Source organism: Heterodontus francisci, chromosome 39 (genome assembly GCF_036365525.1).
Source record: "Heterodontus francisci isolate sHetFra1 chromosome 39, sHetFra1.hap1, whole genome shotgun sequence".
NCBI lineage: Eukaryota > Metazoa > Chordata > Chondrichthyes > Heterodontiformes > Heterodontidae > Heterodontus > Heterodontus francisci.
The window spans coordinates 14,612,277-14,635,861 of record NC_090409.1 but is presented as its reverse complement, the minus strand read 5'-3'; the positions used below and the strand labels follow the sequence as shown (position 1 = coordinate 14,635,861).

General features: G+C 50.0%; 1 protein-coding gene across 1 annotated transcript in view; it reads left to right on the top strand.

The window, feature by feature from the left end:
- Positions 1-715: 715 nt before the first annotated feature.
- LOC137352808 (NACHT, LRR and PYD domains-containing protein 3-like) overlaps positions 716-23,585 on the top strand; it is a gene marked incomplete at its 5' end in the record, with an annotated part of 461,191 nt that continues 438,321 nt past the window's right edge. Inside the window, one exon of the mRNA XM_068018664.1 lies at positions 716-810. Within this exon, the coding sequence (XP_067874765.1) occupies positions 716-810 (95 nt within the window). The remainder of the gene's footprint in view (positions 811-23,585) is intronic.

The window sequence follows — 23,585 nt, the reverse complement described above, 5'->3', positions numbered from 1 at the left end:
AGTTATTCCCACAGCAGTTGCTCACCTTGCAGCTTTCCTGTAACGTCACTGCTCACTTTGTTTTCAAACTCTGATGTGCCTGGACTCCTCTCCGCTGCTCTCCCGGAAGGTAAGTTCTCTCGGCCGCAATCCTCAGACTCTATTTATTGGCTCCCCATTCCGTGCTCTTCCCGCAGGCCCGCTGCTCTCCCGGAAGGTAAGTGCTCGAGGCCACGATCCTCAGGCTGTATTTATCGGCTCCCTCCTCGTGCTCTCCTGGAAGGTAAGTGCTTTCTATTATTAGGGGATGCTTTTAGTGTGTTCCACTGTGAAGACAGATACAAAGTATTTGTTCAAAGTCTCTGCCATTTCCTTCTTCCCATTATTTATTCCCCAGTCTCAACCTTTATCATGACCAGGTCCATATTTCCCTGCAGAATATTCTCTACCTCAGGCTGCATTGTGTTAATAAATCTCATCAATGAATGCTCCCAGTGCGGAGTCTCGGCCAATGGGATCCTGTCTGCAAATGGGTTCCAGAGATCAGCAGGTTCACTAGATTTCACTGAGCAGCCTCTGATGTGGAGAGTTGATCATAATACCTGGGAAAGGCTTGGCCTCAGAACTAACAGCTGCTGTACTGATGGAGGGCGAAGGACTGATACCATATTTAACAAGGCAACGGTCTCCTTCTAATATTGCCGTTCCACCCTCTTAATAATATTGTATTTATTACAGAACGTCAGGATCTGGGAACGCCTGTCACCACCATGACCGAAGGTCCAAGCGGAGGAGCAGATCTAACACCTTCAAGAATGAGATTGAGCACAGGTAAGTTCACAAATCTCTTCAAATACAAACTCTGCCCTGACAAATGGTCCTTCGCTCCTTGAAGAATCTTCTGCTCATACAAGCAGAGCACACAGTACAGGGGTTTAATAGGAAGAGGGGCATCACACAGCTGGAGGGAACCCCTGAGCACCAGAACAGAGCAATAGATATCTGGTATTGGGGACTGTAAACTGGGTAGAGACAGTCATTCAGTGAAGAATATGTTTCTGAGCAACAGTGTGACCGCAAAGAGCAGGAAGCCACCCAACGCTGGACAGGATGAGAAACAGGTGAGGCACAGGAATAGGTGAGAGATCATGGTGAGATATTGTGTATTCGGTGGAGCAGAAAATATCCTCTGTTGCCCTGAGCAGGCCCTGAATGGGATGTTGAGTTGCTGGTGCCAGAGGGAAGAGGCTGTTGATGAAAGTAACAGTCAGTAAGATCAATGTTCAGATCCACTGTGAAACCCCATACACACCTGGCAGATCCTGATAAACTGTGAAAACCCCATATACACCTAGCAGGATCCTAATGCACTGTGAAACCCCAGACACACCTGGAAGGATCCTGATACACTGTGAAACCCCATACACACCTGGCAGGATCCTGATAAACTGTGAAAACCCCATATACACCTAGCAGGATCCTGATGCACTGTGAAACCCCAGACACACCTGGCAGGATCCTGATATACTGTGAAATCTCCATACACACCTGGCAGGATCCTGATCCACTGTGAATCCCCCATACACACCAGGCAGGATCCTGATAAACTGTGAAAACCCCATACATACCTGGCAGGATCCTGATACACAGTGAAACCCCATTCACATCTGGCAGGATCCTGATACACTGTGAAACCCCATACACACCTGGCAGGTTCCTGATCCACTGTGAAACCCCCATACACACCTGGAAGGATCCTGATACACTGTGAAACCCCAAACACACCTGGCAGGATCCTGATGCACTGTGAAACCCCATACGCACCTGGCAGTTTCCTGATACACTGTGAAAACCCCATACACACCTGGAAGGATCCTGATACACTGTGAAACCCCATACACACCTGGCAGGATCCTGATAAGCTGTGAAAACGCCATACACACCTGGCAGGATAATGATGCACTGTGAAAAGCCCATACACACCTGGCAGGATCCTGATACACTGTGAAAACCCCATACACACCTGGCAGGATCCTGATACACTTTGAAAACCCCAGACTCCCCTGGCAGGATCCTGATACACTGTGAAAACCCCATACACACCTGGCAGGATCCTGATACACTGTGAAACCCCATACGCACCTGGCAGGATCCTGATCCAATGTGAAACCCCCATGCACACCTGGCAGGATCCTGATAAACTATGAAACCCCCATACACACCTGGCAGGATCCTGATACACTGTGAAAACCCCATACACACCTGGCAGGATCCTGATAAACTGTGAAACCCCATACACATCTGGCAGGATCCTGATAAACTGTGAAAACCCCAAACACATCTGGCAGGATCCTGATAGACTGTGAAAACCCCATACATACCTGGCAGGATCCTGATACACAGTAAAACCCCATTCACACCTGGCAGGATCCTGATACACTGTGAAACCCCCATACACACCTGGAAGGATCCTGAGACACTGTGAAACCCCAGACACACCTGGCAGGATTCTGATAAACTGTGAAACCCCATACACACCGAGCAGGATCCTGATGCACTGTGAAAACCCAGACACACCTGGCAGGATCCTGATGCACTGTGAAAACTCCATACACACATGGCAGGATCCTGATCCACTGTGAAAACCCCATACACACCTGGCAGGATCCTGATAATCTATGAAACCCCCATACACACCTGGAAGGATCCTGATAAACTGAAACCCCCATACACACCAGGCAGGATCCTGATACACTGTGAAACCCCCATACATATCTGGCAGGATCCTGATACACAGTGAAACCCCATTCACATCTGGCGGGATCCTGATACACTGTGAAACCCCATACACACCTGGCAGGTTCCTGATCCACTGTGAATCCCCCATACACACCTGGAAGGATCCTGATACACTGTGAAACCCCATACACACCTGGCAGGATCCTGATCCACTGTGAAACCCCATACACACGTGGCAGGATGCTGATACACTGAAGAAACCCCATACACACCTGGCAGTTTCCTCATACACTATGAAACCCCCATACACACCTGGAAGGATCCTGATACAATGTGAAACCCCATACACACCTGGCAGGATCCTGATAAGCTGTGAAAACGCCATACACACCTGGCAGGATAATGATGCATTGTGAAAACCCCATACACACCTGGCAGGATCCTGATACACTGTGAAACTCCCATACACATCTGGCAGGATCCTGATTCACTGTGAAACCCCCATACACACCTGGCAGGATCCTGATCCACTGTGAAACCCCCATGCACACCTGGCAGGATCCTGATAAACTATGAAACACCCATACACACCTGGCAGGATTCTGATACACTGTGAAAACCCCATACACACCTGGCAGGATCCTGATAAACTGTGAAACCCCATACACATCTGGCAGGATCCTGATAAACTGTGAAACCCCATACACATCTGGCAGGATCCTGATAGACTGTGAAAACCCCAAACACATCTGGCAGAATCCTGATACACTGTGAAACCCCAGACACACCTGGCAGGATCCTGATCCACTGTGAAACTCCCATACACATCTGGCAGGATCCTGATTCACTGTGAAACCCCCATACACACCTGGCAGGATCCTGATCCACTGTGAAACCCCATACACATCTAGCAGGATCCTGATAGACTGTGAAACCCCATTCACACCTGGCAGGATCCTGATAAACTGTGAAAACCCCATACACACCTAGCAGGATCCTGATGCAGTGTGAAAACCCAGACACACCTGGCAGGATCCTGATGCACTGTGAAAACTCCATACACACCTGGCAGGATCCTGATCCACTGTGAATCCCCCATACACACCTGGCAGGATCCTGATAATCTATGAAACCCCCATACACACCTGGAAGGATCCTGATAAACTGTGAAACCCCCATACACACCAGGCAGGATCCTGATACACTGTGAAACCCCCATAGACCCCTGACAGGATCCTGATACACTGTGAAAACCCCATACACACCTGGCAGGATCCTGATACACAGTGAAACCCCATTCACATCTGGCGGGATCCTGATACACTGTGAAACCCCATACACACCTGGCAGGTTCCTGATCCACTGTGAATCCCCCATACACACCTGGAAGGATCCTGATACACTGTGAAACCCCATACACACCTGGCAGGATCCTGATACACTGTGAAACCCCATACACACGTGGCAGGATCCTGATACACTGAAGAAACCCCATACACACCTGGCAGTTTCCTGATACACTGTGAAACCCCCATACACACCTGGAAGGATCCTGATACACTGTGAAACCCCATACACACCTGGCAGGATCCTGATAAGCTGTGAAAACGCCATACACACCTGGCAGGATAATGATGCACTGTGAAAAGCCCATACACACCTGGCAGGATCCTGATACACTGTGAAACCCCACACGCACCTGGCAGGATCCTGATGCACTGTGAAAACCCCATACACACCTGGCAGGATCCTGATACACTGTGAAACTCCCATACACATCTGGCAGGTTCCTGATTCACTGTGAAACCCCCATACACACCTGGCAGGATCCTGATCCACTGTGAAACCCCCATGCACACCTCGCGGGATCCTGATACACTGTGAAACCCCATACACACCTGGCAGGTTCCTGATCCACTGTGAATCCCCCATACACACCTGGAAGGATCCTGATACACTGTGAAACCCCATACGCACCTGGCAGGATCCTGATAAACTGTGAAAACCCCATACACATCTGGCAGGATCCTGATACACTGTGAAACCCCAGACACACCTGGCAGGATCCTGATCCACTGTGAAACTCCCATACACATCTGGCAGGATCCTGATTCACTGTGAAACCCCCATACACACCTGGCAGTATCCTGATCCACTGTGAAACCCCATACACATCTTGCAGGATCCTGATAGACTGTGAAACCCCATTCACACCTGGCAGGATCCTGATAAACTGTGAAAACCCCATACACACCTGGCAGGGTCCTGATCTACTGTGAAACCCCCATACACACCTGGCAGGATCCTGATAAACTATGAAACCCCAATACACACCTGGCAGGATCCTGATAAACTGTGAAACCTCCATACACACCAGGCAGGATCCTGATACACTGTGAAACCCCCATAGTCACCTGGCAGGTGCCTGATTCACTGTGAAACCCCATTCACACCTGGCAGGAACCTGATACACTGTGAAAACCCCATACACACCTGGCAGGATCCTGATCCACTGTGAAAACCCATACACACCTGGCGAAATCCTGATCCACTGTGACAACCCCATTCACACCTGGCAGGATCCTGATCCACTGTGAAAACCCCACACACACCTGGCAGGATCCTGATACACTGTGAAACCCCATACACACCTGGCAGGATCTTGATGCACTGTGAAAACCCCAGACACACCTGGCAGGATCCTGATGCACTGTGAAAACTCCATACACACCTGGCAGGATCCTGATCCACTGTGAAAACCCCATACACACCTAGCAGGATCCTGATAATCTATGAAACCCCCATACACACCTGGCAGGATCCTGATAGACTGTGAAAACCCATACATACCTGGCAGGATCCTGATACACAGTAAAACCCCATTCACATCTGGCGGGATCCTGATACACTGTGAAACCCCATACACACCTGGCAGGATCCTGATACACTGTGAAACCCCATGCACACCTGGCAGGATCTTGATCCACTGTGAAAACCCCATACACACCAGGCAGGATCCTGATAAACTGTGAAAACCCCAAACACACCTAGCAGGATCCTGATGCACTGTGAAAACCCCAGACACACCTGGCAGGATCCTGATGCACTGTGAAAACTCTATACACACCTGGCAGGATCCTGATCCACTGTGAAAACCCCATACACACCTAGCAGGATCCTGATAATCTATGAAACCCCCATACACACCTGGCAGGATCCTGATAGACTGTGAAAACCCATACATACCTGGCAGGATCCTGATACACAGTAAAACCCCATTCACATCTGGCGGGATCCTGATACACTGTGAAACCCCATACACACCTGGCAGGATCCTGATACACTGTGAAACCCCATGCACACCTGGCAGGATCCTGATACACTGTGAAACCCCCATACAGACCTGGAAGGATCCTGACACAATGCAAAACCCCATACACATCCAGCAGGATCCTGATAAACTGTGAAAACCACATACACACCTTGCAGGATCCTGATGCACTGTGAATACCCCAGACACACCTGGCAGGACCCTGATGCACTGTGAAAACCCCATACACACCTGGCAGGATCCTGATCCACTGTGAAAACCCCATACACACCTGGCAGGATCCTGATAATCTATGAAACCCCCATACACACCTGGCAGGATCCTGATCCACTGTGAAAAACCCATAGACACCTGACAGGATCCTGATACACTGTGAAACCCCTTACACACGTGGCAGGATCCTGATACACTGTCAAACCCCATACGCACCTGGCAGTTTCCTGATACACTGAAGAAGCCCCATACGCACCTGGCAGGATCCTGATAAGCTGTGAAAACGCCATACACACCTTGCAGGATAATGATGCACTGTGAAAAGCCCATACACACCTGGCAGGATCCTGATACACTGTGAAACCCCATACGCACCTGGCAGGATCCTGATGCACTGTGAAAACCCCATACACACCTGGCAGGATCATGATTCACTGTGAAACCCCCATACACACCTGGCAGGATCCTGATCCACTGTGAAACCCCCATGCACACCTGGCGGGATCCTGATACACTGTGAATCCCCATACACACCTGGCAGGTTCCTGATCCACTGTGAATCCCCCATACACACCTGGAAGGATCCTGATACACTGTGAAACCCGATACACACCTGGCAGGATCCTGATAAACTGTGAAACCCCATACACATCTGGCAGGATCCTGATGGACTGTGAAAACCCCAAACACATCTGGCAGAATCCTGATACACTGTGAAACCCCAGACACACCTGGCAGGATCCTGATCCACTGTGAAACTCCCATACACATCTGGCAGGATCCTGATTCACTGTGAAACCCCCATACACACCTGGCAGGATCCTGATCCACTGTGAAACCCCATACACATCTTGCAGGATCCTGATAGACTGTGAAACCCCCATACACACCTGGCAGGATCCTGATAAACTGTGAAAACCCCATACACACCTGGCAGGGTCCTGATCTACTGTGAAACCCCAATACACACCTGGCAGGATCCTGATAAACTGTGAAACCTCCATACACACCAGGCAGGATCCTGATACACTGTGAAACCCCCATAGTCACCTGGCAGGTGCCTGATACACTGTGAAAACCCCATACACACCTGGCAGGATCCTGATCCACTGTGAAAACCCATACACACCTGGCAGGACCCTGATCCACTGTGACAACCCCATTCACACCTGGCAGGATCCTGATCCACTGTGAAAACCCCACACACACCTGGCAGGATCCTGATACACTGTGAAACCCCATACACACCTGGCAGGATCTTGATCCACTGTGAAAACCCCATACACACCTGGCAGGATCCTGATAAACTGTGAAAACCCCATACACACCTAGCAGGATCCTGATGCACTGTGAAAACCCCATACACACCTGGCAGGATCCTGATGCACTGTGAAAACTCCATACACACCTGGCAGGATCCTGATCCACTGTGAAAACCCCATACACACCTAGCAGGATCCTGATAATCTATGAAACCCCCATACACACCTGGCAGGATCCTGATAAACTGAGAAAACCCCATACACACCAGGCAGGATCCTGATAAACTGTGAAACCCCCATACACACCAGGCAGGATCCTGATAAACTGTGAAACCCCCATAGACACCTGACAGGATCCTGATAGACTGTGAAAACCCCATACATACCTGGCAGGATCCTGATAAACTGTGAAAACCACATACACACCTTGCAGGATCCTGATGCACTGTGAATACCCCAGACACACCTGGCAGGACCCTGATGCACTGTGAAAACCCCATACACACCTGGCAGGATCCTGATCCACTGTGAAAACCCCATACACACCTGGCAGGATCCTGATAATCTATGAAACCCCCATACACACCTGGCAGGATCCTGATCCACTGTGAAAAACCCATTCACACCTGGCAGGATCCTGATCCACTGTGAAACCCCCAACCACACCTGGCAGGATCCTGATAAACTATGAAACCCCCATACAGACCTGGCAGGATCCTGATAAACTGTGAAACCCCATACGCACCTGGAAGGATCCTGATGAACTGTGGAAATCCCATACACACCTGGCAGGATCCTGATCTCCTGTGAAAACCCCATACACACCAGGCGGGATCCTGATAAACTGTGAAACCCCCATTGACACCTGACAGGATCCTGATAGACTGTGAAAACCCCACACATACCTGGCAGGATCCTGAGACACAGTAAAACCCCATTCACATCTGGCGGGATCCTGATACACTGTGAAACCCCATACACACCTGGCAGAATCCTGATACACTGTGAAACCCCTTACACACGTGGCAGGATCCTGATACACTGTCAAACCCCATACGCTCCTGGCAGTTTCCTGATACACTGTGAAACCCCCATACACACCTGGCAGGATCCTGATAAGCTGTGAAAAGCCCATACACAACTGGCAGGATCCTGATACACTTTGAAAACCCCAGACTCACCTGGCAGGATCCTGATACACTGTGAAAACCCCATACACACCTGGCAGGATCCTGATACACTGTGAAACCCCATACGCACCTGGCAGGATCCTGATGCACTGTGAAAACCCCATACACACCTGGCAGGATCCTGATACACTGTGAAACTCCCATACACATCTGGCAGGATCCTGATTCACTGTGAAACCCCCATACACACCTGGCAGGATCCTGATCCACTGGGAAACCCCCATGCACACCTGGCAGGATCCTGATCCACTGTGAAACCCCCATGCACACCTGGCAGGAACCTGATGGACTGTGAAAACCCCAAACACATCTGGCAGGATCCTGATAGACTGTGAAACCCCATACACACCTGGCAGGATCCTGATGCACAGTAAAACCCCATTGACATCTGGTGGGATCCTGATACACTGTGAAACCCCATACACACCTGGCAGGATCCTGATTATCTATGAAACCCCCATGCACACCTGGCAGGATCCTGATAAACTATGAAACCCCCATACACACCTGGCAGGATCCTGATAGATTGTGAAAACCCCAAACACATCTGGCAGGAGCCTGATAGACTGTGAAAACCCCATACACACCTGGCAGAATCCTGATACACTGTGAAACCCCATACACACCTGGCAGGATCCTGATACACTGTGAAACCCCCATACACACCTGGAAGGATCCTGATACACTGTGAAACCCCATACACACCTGGCAGGATCCTGATTATCTATGAAACCCCCATGCACACCTGGCAGGATCCTGATAAACTATGAAACCCCCATACACACCTGGCAGGATCCTGATAGATTGTGAAAACCCCAAACACATCTGGCAGGAGCCTGATAGACTGTGAAAACCCCATACATACCTGGCAGGATCCTGATACACAGTAAAACCCCATTCACATCTGGCGGGATCCTGATACACTGTGAAACTCCCATACACACCTGGAAGGATCCTGATAAACTATGAAACCCCAATACACACCTGGCAGGATCCTGATAAACTGTGAAACCTCCATACACACCAGGCAGGATCCTGATACACTGTGAAACCCCCATAGTCACCTGGCAGGTGCCTGATTCACTGTGAAACCCCATTCACACCTGGCAGGAACCTGATACACTGTGAAAACCCCATACACACCTGGCAGGATCATGATCCACTGTGAAAACCCATACACACCTGGCAAAATCCTGATCCACTGTGACAACCCCATTCACACCTGGCAGGATCCTGATCCACTGTGAAAACCCCACACACACCTGGCAGGATCCTGATCCACTGTGAAACCCCATACACACCTGGCAGGATCTTGATCCACTGTGAAAACCCCATACACACCAGGCAGGATCCTGATAAACTGTGAAAACCCCATACACACCTAGCAGGATCCTGATGCACTGTGAAAACCCCAGACACACCTGGCAGGATCCTGATGCACTGTGAAAACTCCATACACACCTGGCAGGATCCTGATCCACTGTGAAAACCCCATACACACCTAGCAGGATCCTGATAATCTATGAAACCCCCATACACACCTGGCAGGATCCTGATAGACTGTGAAAACCCATACATACCTGGCAGGATCCTGATACACAGTAAAACCCCATTCACATCTGGCGGGATCCTGATACACTGTGAAACCCCATACACACCTGGCAGGATCCTGATACACTGTGAAACCCCATGCACACCTGGCAGGATCTTGATCCACTGTGAAAACCCCATACACACCAGGCAGGATCCTGATAAACTGTGAAAAACCCATACACTCCTAGCAGGATCCTGATGCACTGTGAAAACCCCAGACACACCTGGCAGGATCCTGATGCACTGTGAAAACTCCATACACACCTGGCAGGATCCTGATCCACTGTGAAAACCCCATACACACCTAGCAGGATCCTGATAATCTATGAAACCCCCATACACACCTGGCAGGATCCTGATAGACTGTGAAAACCCATACATACCTGGCAGGATCCTGATACACAGTAAAACCCCATTCACATCTGGCGGGATCCTGATACACTGTGAAACCCCATACACACCTGGCAGGATCCTGATACACTGTGAAACCCCATGCACACCTGGCAGGATCCTGATACACTGTGAAACCCCCATACAGACCTGGAAGGATCCTGACACAATGCAAAACCCCATACACATCCAGCAGGATCCTGATACACTGTGAAACCCGATACACACCTGGCAGGATCCTGATAAACTGTGAAACCCCATACACATCTGGCAGGATCCTGATGGACTGTGAAAACCCCAAACACATCTGGCAGAATCCTGATACACTGTGAAACCCCAGACACACCTGGCAGGATCCTGATCAACTGTGAAACTCCCATACACATCTGGCAGGATCCTGATTCACTGTGAAACCCCCATACACACCTGGCAGGATCCTGATCCACTGTGAAACCCCATACACATCTTGCAGGATCCTGATAGACTGTGAAACCCCCATACACACCTGGCAGGATCCTGATAAACTGTGAAACCTCCATACACACCAGGCAGGATCCTGATACACTGTGAAACCCCCATAGTCACCTGGCAGGTGCCTGATTCACTGTGAAACCCCATTCACACCTGGCAGGAACCTGATACACTGTGAAAACCCCATACACACCTGGCAGGATCATGATCCACTGTGAAAACCCATACACACCTGGCAAAATCCTGATCCACTGTGACAACCCCATTCACACCTGGCAGGATCCTGATCCACTGTGAAAACCCCACACACACCTGGCAGGATCCTGATCCACTGTGAAACCCCATACACACCTGGCAGGATCTTGATCCACTGTGAAAACCCCATACACACCAGGCAGGATCCTGATAAACTGTGAAAACCCCATACACACCTAGCAGGATCCTGATGCACTGTGAAAACCCCAGACACACCTGGCAGGATCCTGATGCACTGTGAAAACTCCATACACACCTGGCAGGATCCTGATCCACTGTGAAAACCCCATACACACCTAGCAGGATCCTGATAATCTATGAAACCCCCATACACACCTGGCAGGATCCTGATAGACTGTGAAAACCCATACATACCTGGCAGGATCCTGATACACAGTAAAACCCCATTCACATCTGGCGGGATCCTGATACACTGTGAAACCCCATACACACCTGGCAGGATCCTGATACACTGTGAAACCCCATGCACACCTGGCAGGATCTTGATCCACTGTGAAAACCCCATACACACCAGGCAGGATCCTGATAAACTGTGAAAAACCCATACACACCTAGCAGGATCCTGATGCACTGTGAAAACCCCAGACACACCTGGCAGGATCCTGATGCACTGTGAAAACTCCATACACACCTGGCAGGATCCTGATCCACTGTGAAAACCCCATACACACCTAGCAGGATCCTGATAATCTATGAAACCCCCATACACACCTGGCAGGATCCTGATAGACTGTGAAAACCCATACATACCTGGCAGGATCCTGATACACAGTAAAACCCCATTCACATCTGGCGGGATCCTGATACACTGTGAAACCCCATACACACCTGGCAGGATCCTGATACACTGTGAAACCCCATGCACACCTGGCAGGATCCTGATACACTGTGAAACCCCCATACAGACCTGGAAGGATCCTGACACAATGCAAAACCCCATACACATCCAGCAGGATCCTGATACACTGTGAAACCCGATACACACCTGGCAGGATCCTGATAAACTGTGAAACCCCATACACATCTGGCAGGATCCTGATGGACTGTGAAAACCCCAAACACATCTGGCAGAATCCTGATACACTGTGAAACCCCAGACACACCTGGCAGGATCCTGATCAACTGTGAAACTCCCATACACATCTGGCAGGATCCTGATTCACTGTGAAACCCCCATACACACCTGGCAGGATCCTGATAGACTGTGAAACCCCCATACACACCTGGCAGGATCCTGATAAACTGTGAAAACCCCATACACACCTGGCAGGGTCCTGATCTACTGTGAAACCCCAATACACACCTGGCAGGATCCTGATAAACTGTGAAACCTCCATACACACCAGGCAGGATCCTGATACACTGTGAAACCCCCATAGTCACCTGGCAGGTGCCTGATTCACTGTGAAACCCCATTCACACCTGGCAGGAACCTGATACACTGTGAAAACCCCATACACACCTGGCAGGATCCTGATCCACTGTGAAAACCCATACACACCTGGCAGGACCCTGATCCACTGTGACAACCCCATTCACACCTGGCAGGATCCTGATCCACTGTGAAAACCCCACACACACCTGGCAGGATCCTGATACACTGTGAAACCCCATACACACCTGGCAGGATCTTGATCCACTGTGAAAACCCCATTCACACCTGGCAGGAACCTGATACACTGTGAAAACCCCATACACACCTAGCAGGATCCTGATGCACTGTGAAAACCCCAGACACACCTGGCAGGATCCTGATGCACTGTGAAAACTCCATACACACCTGGCAGGATCCTGATCCACTGTGAAAACCCCATACACACCTAGCAGGATCCTGATAATCTATGAAACCCCCATACACACCTGGCAGGATCCTGATAAACTGAGAAAACCCCATACACACCAGGCAGGATCCTGATAAACTGTGAAACCCCCATACACACCAGGCAGGATCCTGATAAACTGTGAAACCCCCATAGACACCTGACAGGATCCTGATAGACTGTGAAAACCCCATACATACCTGGCAGGATCCTGATACACAGTGAAACCCCATTCACATCTGGCGGGATCCTGATACACTGTGAAACCCCATGCACACCTGGCAGGATCCTGATACACTGTGAAACCCCATGCACACCTGGCAGGATCCTGATACACTGTGAAACCCCCATACAGACCTGGAAGGATCCTGATACAATGCAAAACCCCATACACATCTAGCAGGATCCTGATAAACTGTGAAAACCACATACACACCTTGCAGGATCCTGATGCACTGTGAATACCCCAGACACACCTGGCAGGACCCTGATGCACTGTGAAAACCCCATACACACCTGGCAGGATCCTGATCCACTGTGAAAACCCCATACACACCTGGCAGGATCCTGATAATCTATGAAACCCCCATACACACCTGGCAGGATCCTGATCCACTGTGAAAAACCCATTCACACCTGGCAGGATCCTGATCCACTGTGAAACCCCCATCCACACCTGGCAGGATCCTGATAAACTATGAAACCCCCATACGCACCTGGAAGGATCCTGATGAACTGTGGAAATCCCATACACACCTGGCAGGATCCTGATCTCCTGTGAAAACCCCATACACACCTGGCAGGATCCTGATAAACTGTGAAACCCCCATACACACCTGGCAGGATCCTGATAAACTGTGAAACCCCATACACATCTGGCAGGATCCTGATAAACTGTGAAAACTCCATACACACCTGGCAGGATCCTGATAAACTGTGAAACCCCCATACACACCAGGCGGGATCCTGATAAACTGTGAAACCCCCATTGACACCTGACAGGATCCTGATAGACTGTGAAAACCCCACACATACCTGGCAGGATCCTGAGACACAGTAAAACCCCATTCACATCTGGCGGGATCCTGATACACTGTGAAACCCCATACACACCTGGCAGAATCCTGATACACTGTGAAACCCCTTACACACGTGGCAGGATCCTGATAAACTGTCAAACCCCATACGCTCCTGGCAGTTTCCTGATACACTGTGAAACCCCCAAACACACCTGGCAGGATCCTGATAAGCTGTGAAAAGCCCATACACAACTGGCAGGATCCTGATACACTTTGAAAACCCCAGACTCACCTGGCAGGATCCTGATACACTGTGAAAACCCCATACACACCTGGCAGGATCCTGATACACTGTGAAACCCCATACGCACCTGGCAGGATCCTGATGCACTGTGAAAACCCCATACACACCTGGCAGGATCCTGATACACTGTGAAACTCCCATACACATCTGGCAGGATCCTGATTCACTGTGAAACCCCCATACACACCTGGCAGGATCCTGATCCACTGGGAAACCCCCATGCACACCTGGCAGGATCCTGATCCACTGTGAAACCCCCATGCACACCTGGCAGGAACCTGATAGACTGTGAAAACCCCAAACACATCTGGCAGGATCCTGATAGACTGTGAAAACCCCATACACACCTGGCAGGATCCTGATGCACAGTAAAACCCCATTCACATCTGGTGGGATCCTGATACACTGTGAAACCCCATACACACCTGGCAGGATCCTGATTATCTATGAAACCCCCATACACACCTGGCAGGATCCTGATGAACTGTGGAAATCCCATACACACCTGGCAGGATCCTGATCTCCTGTGAAAACCCCATACACACCTGGCAGGATCCTGATAAACTGTGAAACCCCCATACACACTTGGCAGGATCCTGATAAACTATGAAACCCCCATACACACCTGGCAGGATCCTGATAAATTGTAAAAATCCCATACACACCTGGCAGGATCCTGATACACTGTGAAAACCCCATACACACCTGGCAGGATCCTGATAAACTGTGAAACCCCCATACACACCTGGCAGGATCCTGATAAACTGTGAAACCCCATACACATCTGGCAGGATCCTGATAAACTGTGAAAACTCCATACACACCTGGCAGGATCCTGATAAACTGTGAAACCCCCATACACACCAGGCGGGATCCTGATAAACTGTGAAACCCCCATTGACACCTGACAGGATCCTGATAGACTGTGAAAACCCCACAGACACCTGGCAGAATCCTGATACACTGTGAAACCCCTTACACACGTGGCAGGATCCTGATACACTGTCAAACCCCATACGCTCCTGGGAGTTTCCTGATACACTGTGAAACCCCCATACACACCTGGCAGGATCCTGATAAGCTGTGAAAAGCCCATACACAACTGGCAGGATCCTGATACACTTTGAAAACCCCAGACTCACCTGGCAGGATCCTGATACACTGTGAAAACCCCATACACACCTGGCAGGATCCTGATACACTGTGAAACCCCATACGCACCTGGCAGGATCCTGATGCACTGTGAAAACCCCATACACACCTGGCAGGATCCTGATACACTGTGAAACTCCCATACACATCTGGCAGGATCCTGATTCACTGTGAAACCCCCATACACACCTGGCAGGATCCTGATCCACTGGGAAACCCCCATGCACACCTGGCAGGATCCTGATCCACTGTGAAACCCCCATGCACACCTGGCAGGAACCTGATAGACTGTGAAAACCCCATACACACCTGACAGGATCCTGATGCACAGTAAAACCCCATTCACATCTGGTGGGATCCTGATACACTGTGAAACCCCATACACACCTGGCAGGATCCTGATTATCTATGAAACCCCCATGCACACCTGGCAGGATCCTGATTATCTATGAAACACCCGTACACACCTGGCAGGATTCTGATAAACTGTGAAACCCCATACACATCTGGCAGGATCCTGATAGACTGTGAAACACCCATACACACCTGGCAGGATCCTGATAAACTGTGAAACCCCATACACATCTGGCAGGATCCTGATAGACTGTGAAAACCCCAAACACATCTGGCAGAATCCTGATACACTGTGAAACCCCATACACACCTGGCAGGATCCTGATCCACTGTGAAACTCCCATACACATCTGGCAGGATCCTGATTCACTGTGAAACCCCCATACACACCTGGCAGGATCCTGATCCACTGTGAAACCCCATACACATCTAGCAGGATCCTGATAGACTGCGAAACCCCATTCACACCTGGCAGGATGCTGATAAACTGTGAAAACCCCATACACACCTGGCAGGGTCCTGATCCACTGTGAAACCCCCATACACACCTGGCAGGATCCTGATAAACTATGAAACCCCAATACACACCTGGCAGGATCCTGATAAACTGTGAAACCCCCATAGACACCTGGCAGGTGCCTGATACACTGTGAAAACCCCAGACACACCTGGCAGGATCCTGATCCACTGTGACAACCCCATTCACACCTGGCAGGATCCTGATCCACTGTGAAAACCCCATACACACCTGGCAGGATCCTGATAAACTGTGAAAACCCCATACACACCTAGCAGGATCCTGATGCACTGTGAAAACCCCAGACACACCTGGCAGGATCCTGATCCACTATGAAAACCCCATACACACCTGGCAGGATCCTGATAATCTATGAAACCCCCATACACACCTGGCCGGATCCTGATAAACTGAGAAAACCCCATACACACCAGGCAGTATCCTGATAAACTGTGAAACCCCCATACACACCTGGCAGGATCCTGATAAACTGTGAAACCCCCATAGACACCTGACAGGATCCTGATAGACTGTGAAAACCCATACATACCTGGCAGGATCCTGATACACAGTAAAACCCCATTCACATCTGGCGGGATCCTCATACACTGTGAAACCCCCATTGACACCTGACAGGATCCTGATAGACTGTGAAAACCCCACACATACCTGGCAGGATCCTGAGACACAGTAAAACGCCATTCACATCTGGCGGGATCCTGATACACTGTGAAACCCCATACACACCTGGCAGAATCCTGATACACTGTGAAACCCCTTACACACGTGGCAGGATCCTGATACACTGTCAAACCCCATACGCTCCTGGGAGTTTCCTGATACACTGTGAAACCCCCATACACACCTGGCAGGATCCTGATAAGCTGTGAAAAGCCCATACACAACTGGCAGGATCCTGATACACTTTGAAAACCCCAGACTCACCTGGCAGGATCCTGATACACTGTGAAAACCCCATACACACCTGGCAGGATCCTGATACACTGTGAAACCCCATACGCACCTGGCAGGATCCTGATGCACTGTGAAAACCCCATACACACCTGGCAGGATCCTGATACACTGTGAAACTCCCATACACATCTGGCAGGATCCTGATTCACTGTGAAACCCCCATGCACACCTGGCAGGATCCTGATCCACTGGGAAACCCCCATGCACACCTGGCAGGATCCTGATCCACTGTGAAACCCCCATGCACACCTGGCAGGAACCTGATAGACTGTGAAAACCCCATACACACCTGGCAGGATCCTGATGCACAGTAAAACCCCATTCACATCTGGTGGGATCCTGATACACTGTGAAACCCCATAAACACCTGGCAGGATCCTGATTATCTATGAAACCCCCATGCACACCTGGCAGGATCCTGATTATCTATGAAACACCCGTACACACCTGGCAGGATTCTGATAAACTGTGAAACCCCATACACATCTGGCAGGATCCTGATAGACTGTGAAACACCCATACACACCTGGCAGGATCCTGATAAACTGTGAAACCCCATACACATCTGGCAGGATCCTGATAGACTGTGAAAACCCCAAACACATCTGGCAGAATCCTGATACACTGTGAAACCCCATACACACCTGGCAGGATCCTGATCCACTGTGAAACTCCCATACACATCTGGCAGGATCCTGATTCACTGTGAAACCCCCATACACACCTGGCAGGATCCTGATCCACTGTGAAACCCCATACACATCTAGCAGGATCCTGTTAGACTGCGAAACCCCAGTCACACCTGGCAGGATCCTGATAAACTGTGAAAACCCCATACACACCTGGCAGGGTCCTGATCCACTGTGAAACCCCCATAGACACCTGGCAGGTGCCTGATACACTGTGAAAACCCCATTCACACCTGGCAGGATCCTGATCCACTGTGACAACCCCATTCACACCTGGCAGGATCCTGATCCACTGTGAAAACCCCATACACACCTGGCAGGATCCTGATAAACTGTGAAAACCCCATACACACCTAGCAGGATCCTGATCCACTATGAAAACCCCATACACACCAGGCAGGATCCTGATAAACTGTGAAACCCCCATACACACCTGGCAGGATCCTGATAAACTGTGAAACCCCCATAGACACCTGACAGGATCCTGATAGACTGTGAAAACCCATACATACCTGGCAGGATCCTGATATACAGTAAAACCCCATTCACATCTGGCGGGATCCTGATACACTGTGAAACCCCATACACACCTGGCAGGATCCTGATACACTGTGAAACCCCATACACACCTGGCAGGATCCTGATACACTGTGAAACCCCCATACAGACCTGGAAGGATCCTGATACACTGTAAAACCCCATACACATCTAGCAGGATCCTGATAAACTGTGAAAACCACATACACACCTTGCAGGATCCTGATGCACTGTGAATACCCCAGACACACCTGGCAGGACCCTGATGCACTGTGAAAACCCCATACACACATGGCAGGATCCTGATCCACTGTGAAAACCCCATACACACCTGGCAGGATCCTGATAATCGATGAAACCCCCATACACACCTGGCAGGATCCTGATCCTCTGTGAAAAACACATTCACACCTGGCAGGATCCTGATCCACTGTGAAAACCCCATACACACCTGGCAGGATCCTGATACACTGTGAAAGCCCCATGCACACCTGGCAGGATCCTGATAAACTATGAAACCCCCATACACACCTGGCAGGATCCTGATACACTGTGTAAGCCCCATGCACACCTGGCAGGATCCTGATAAACTATGAAACCCCCATACACACCTGGCAGGATCCTGATCCACTGTGAAACCCCCATCCACACCTGGCAGGATCCTGATAAACTATGAAACCCCCATACACACCTGGAAGAATCCTGATAAACTGTGGAAATCCCATACACACCTGGCAGGATCCTGATATACTGTGAAAACCCCATACACACCTGGCAGGATCCTGATAAACTGTGAAACCCCCATACACACTTGGCAGGATCCTGATAAACTATGAAACCCCCATACACACCTGGCAGGATCCTGATAAATTGTAAAAATCCCATACACACCTGGCAGGATCCTGATACACTGTAAAAACCCCATACACACCTGGCAGGATCCTGATAAACTGCGAAACCCCCATGCACACCTAGCAGGATCCTGTTAAACTGTGAAACCCCATACACATCTGGCAGGATCCTGATAGACTGTGAAACCCCATTCACACCTGGCAGGATCTTGATAAACTGTGAAACCCCCATACACACCAGGCAGGATCCTGATAAACTGTGAAACCCCCATAGACACCTGACAGGATCCTGATAGACTGTGAAAACCCCACACATACCTGGCAGGATCCTGATACACAGTAAAACCCCATTCACATCTGGCTGGATCCTGATACACTGTGAAACCCCACACACACGGCAGAATCCTGATACACTGTGAAACCCCTTACACACGTGGCAGGATCCTGATACACTGTGAAACCCCATACACACCTGGCAGGATCCTGATACACTGTGAAACCCCTTACACACGTCGAAGGATCCTGATACACTGTGAAACCCCCAAACACACCTGGAAGGAGCCTGATAAACTGTGAAACCCCATACACACCTGGCAGGATCCTGATAAGCTGTGAAAAGCCCATACACAACTGGCAGGATCCTGATACACTTTGAAAACCCCAGACTCACCTGGCAGGATCCTGATACACTGTGAAAACCCCATACACACCTGGCAGGATCCTGATACACTGTGAAACCCCATACGCACCTGGCAGGATCCTGATGCACTGTGAAAACCCCATACACACCTGGCAGGATCCTGATACACTGTGAAACTCCCATACACATCTGGCAGGATCCTGATTCACTGTGAAACCCCCAGACACTCCTGGCAGGATCCTGATCCACTGTGAAACCCCCATGCACACCTGGCAGGATCCTGATCCACTGTGAAACCCCCATGCACACCTGGCAGGAACCTGATAAACTATGAAACCCCCATACACACCTGGCAGGATCCTGATAGACTGTGAAAACCCCAAACACATCTGGCAGGATCCTGATAGACTGTGAAAACCCCAGACATACCTGGCAGGATCCTGATAAACTGTGAAACCCCCATAGACACCTGACAGGATCCTGATAGACTGTGAAAACCCCACACATAACTGGCAGGATCCTGATACACAGTAAAACCCCATTCACATCTGGCGGGATCCTGATACACTGTGAAACTCCCATACACACCTGGCAGAATCCTGATGCACTGTGAAACCCCCATACACACCTGGCAGGATACTGATAATCTATGAAAACCCCATACAAACCTGGCAGGATCCTGATAAACTGTGAAACTCCCATACACACTTGGCAGGATCCTGATAAACTATGAAACCCCCAAACACACCTGGCAGGATCCTGATAAATTGTAAAAATCCCATACACACCTGGCAGGATGCTGATACACTGTGAAAACCCCATACACACCTGGCAGGATTCTGATAAACTGTGAAACCCCCATACACACCTGGCAGGATCCTGAGAAACTGTGAAACCCCATACACATCTGGCAGGGTCCTGATAGACTGTGAAACCCCCGTACACACCTGGCAGGATCCTGATAAACTGTGAAAACTCCATACACATCTGGCAGGATCCTGATAAACTGTGAAACCCCTGACACACGTCGAAGGATCCTGATACACTGTGAAACCCCCACACACACCTGGAAGGAGCCTGATAAACTGTGAAACCCCATACACACCTGGCAGGATCCTGATCAGCTGTGAAAAGCCCAAACACAACTGGCAGGATCCTGATACACTTTGAAAACCCCAGACTCACCTGGCAGGATCCTGATACACTGTGAAAACCCCATACACACCTGGCAGGATCCTGATACACTGTGAAACCCCATACGCGCCTGGCAGGATCCTGATGCACTGTGAAAACCCCATCCACACCTGGCAGGATCCTGATACACTGTGAAACTCCCATACACATCTAGCAGGATCCTGATTCACTGTGAAACCCCCATACACACCTGGCAGGATCCTGATGCACTGTGAAACCCCCATGCACACCTGGCAGGATCCTGATAAACTGTGAAAACCCCATACACACCTAGCAGGATCCTGATGCACTGTGAAAACCCCAGACACACCTGGCAGGATCCTGATCCACTATGAAAACCCCATACACACCTGGCAGGATCCTGATAATCTATGAAACCCCCATACACACCTGGCCGGATCCTGATAAACTGAGAAAACCCCATACACACCAGGCAGTATCCTGATAAACTGTGAAACCCCCATACACACCTGGCAGGATCCTGATAAACTGTGAAACCCCCATAGACACCTGACAGGATCCTGATAGACTGTGAAAACCCATACATACCTGGCAGGATCCTGATACACAGTAAAACCCCATTCACATCTGGCGGGATCCTCATACACTGTGAAACCCCCATTGACACCTGACAGGATCCTGATAGACTGTGAAAACCCCACACATACCTGGCAGGATCCTGAGACACAGTAAAACGCCATTCACATCTGGCGGGATCCTGATACACTGTGAAACCCCATACACACCTGGCAGAATCCTGATACACTGTGAAACCCCTTACACACGTGGCAGGATCCTGATACACTGTCAAACCCCATACGCTCCTGGGAGTTTCCTGATACACTGTGAAACCCCCATACACACCTGGCAGGATCCTGATAAGCTGTGAAAAGCCCATACACAACTGGCAGGATCCTGATACACTTTGAAAACCCCAGACTCACCTGGCAGGATCCTGATACACTGTGAAAACCCCATACACACCTGGCAGGATCCTGATACACTGTGAAACCCCATACGCACCTGGCAGGATCCTGATGCACTGTGAAAACCCCATACACACCTGGCAGGATCCTGATACACTGTGAAACTCCCATACACATCTGGCAGGATCCTGATTCACTGTGAAACCCCCATGCACACCTGGCAGGATCCTGATCCACTGGGAAACCCCCATGCACACCTGGCAGGATCCTGATCCACTGTGAAACCCCCATGCACACCTGGCAGGAACCTGATAGACTGTGAAAACCCCATACACACCTGGCAGGATCCTGATGCACAGTAAAACCCCATTCACATCTGGTGGGATCCTGATACACTGTGAAACCCCATAAACACCTGGCAGGATCCTGATTATCTATGAAACCCCCATGCACACCTGGCAGGATCCTGATTATCTATGAAACACCCGTACACACCTGGCAGGATTCTGATAAACTGTGAAACCCCATACACATCTGGCAGGATCCTGATAGACTGTGAAACACCCATACACACCTGGCAGGATCCTGATAAACTGTGAAACCCCATACACATCTGGCAGGATCCTGATAGACTGTGAAAACCCCAAACACATCTGGCAGAATCCTGATACACTGTGAAACCCCATACACACCTGGCAGGATCCTGATCCACTGTGAAACTCCCATACACATCTGGCAGGATCCTGATTCACTGTGAAACCCCCATACACACCTGGCAGGATCCTGATCCACTGTGAAACCCCATACACATCTAGCAGGATCCTGTTAGACTGCGAAACCCCAGTCACACCTGGCAGGATCCTGATAAACTGTGAAAACCCCATACACACCTGGCAGGGTCCTGATCCACTGTGAAACCCCCATAGACACCTGGCAGGTGCCTGATACACTGTGAAAACCCCATTCACACCTGGCAGGATCCTGATCCACTGTGACAACCCCATTCACACCTGGCAGGATCCTGATCCACTGTGAAAACCCCATACACACCTGGCAGGATCCTGATAAACTGTGAAAACCCCATACACACCTAGCAGGATCCTGATCCACTATGAAAACCCCATACACACCAGGCAGGATCCTGATAAACTGTGAAACCCCCA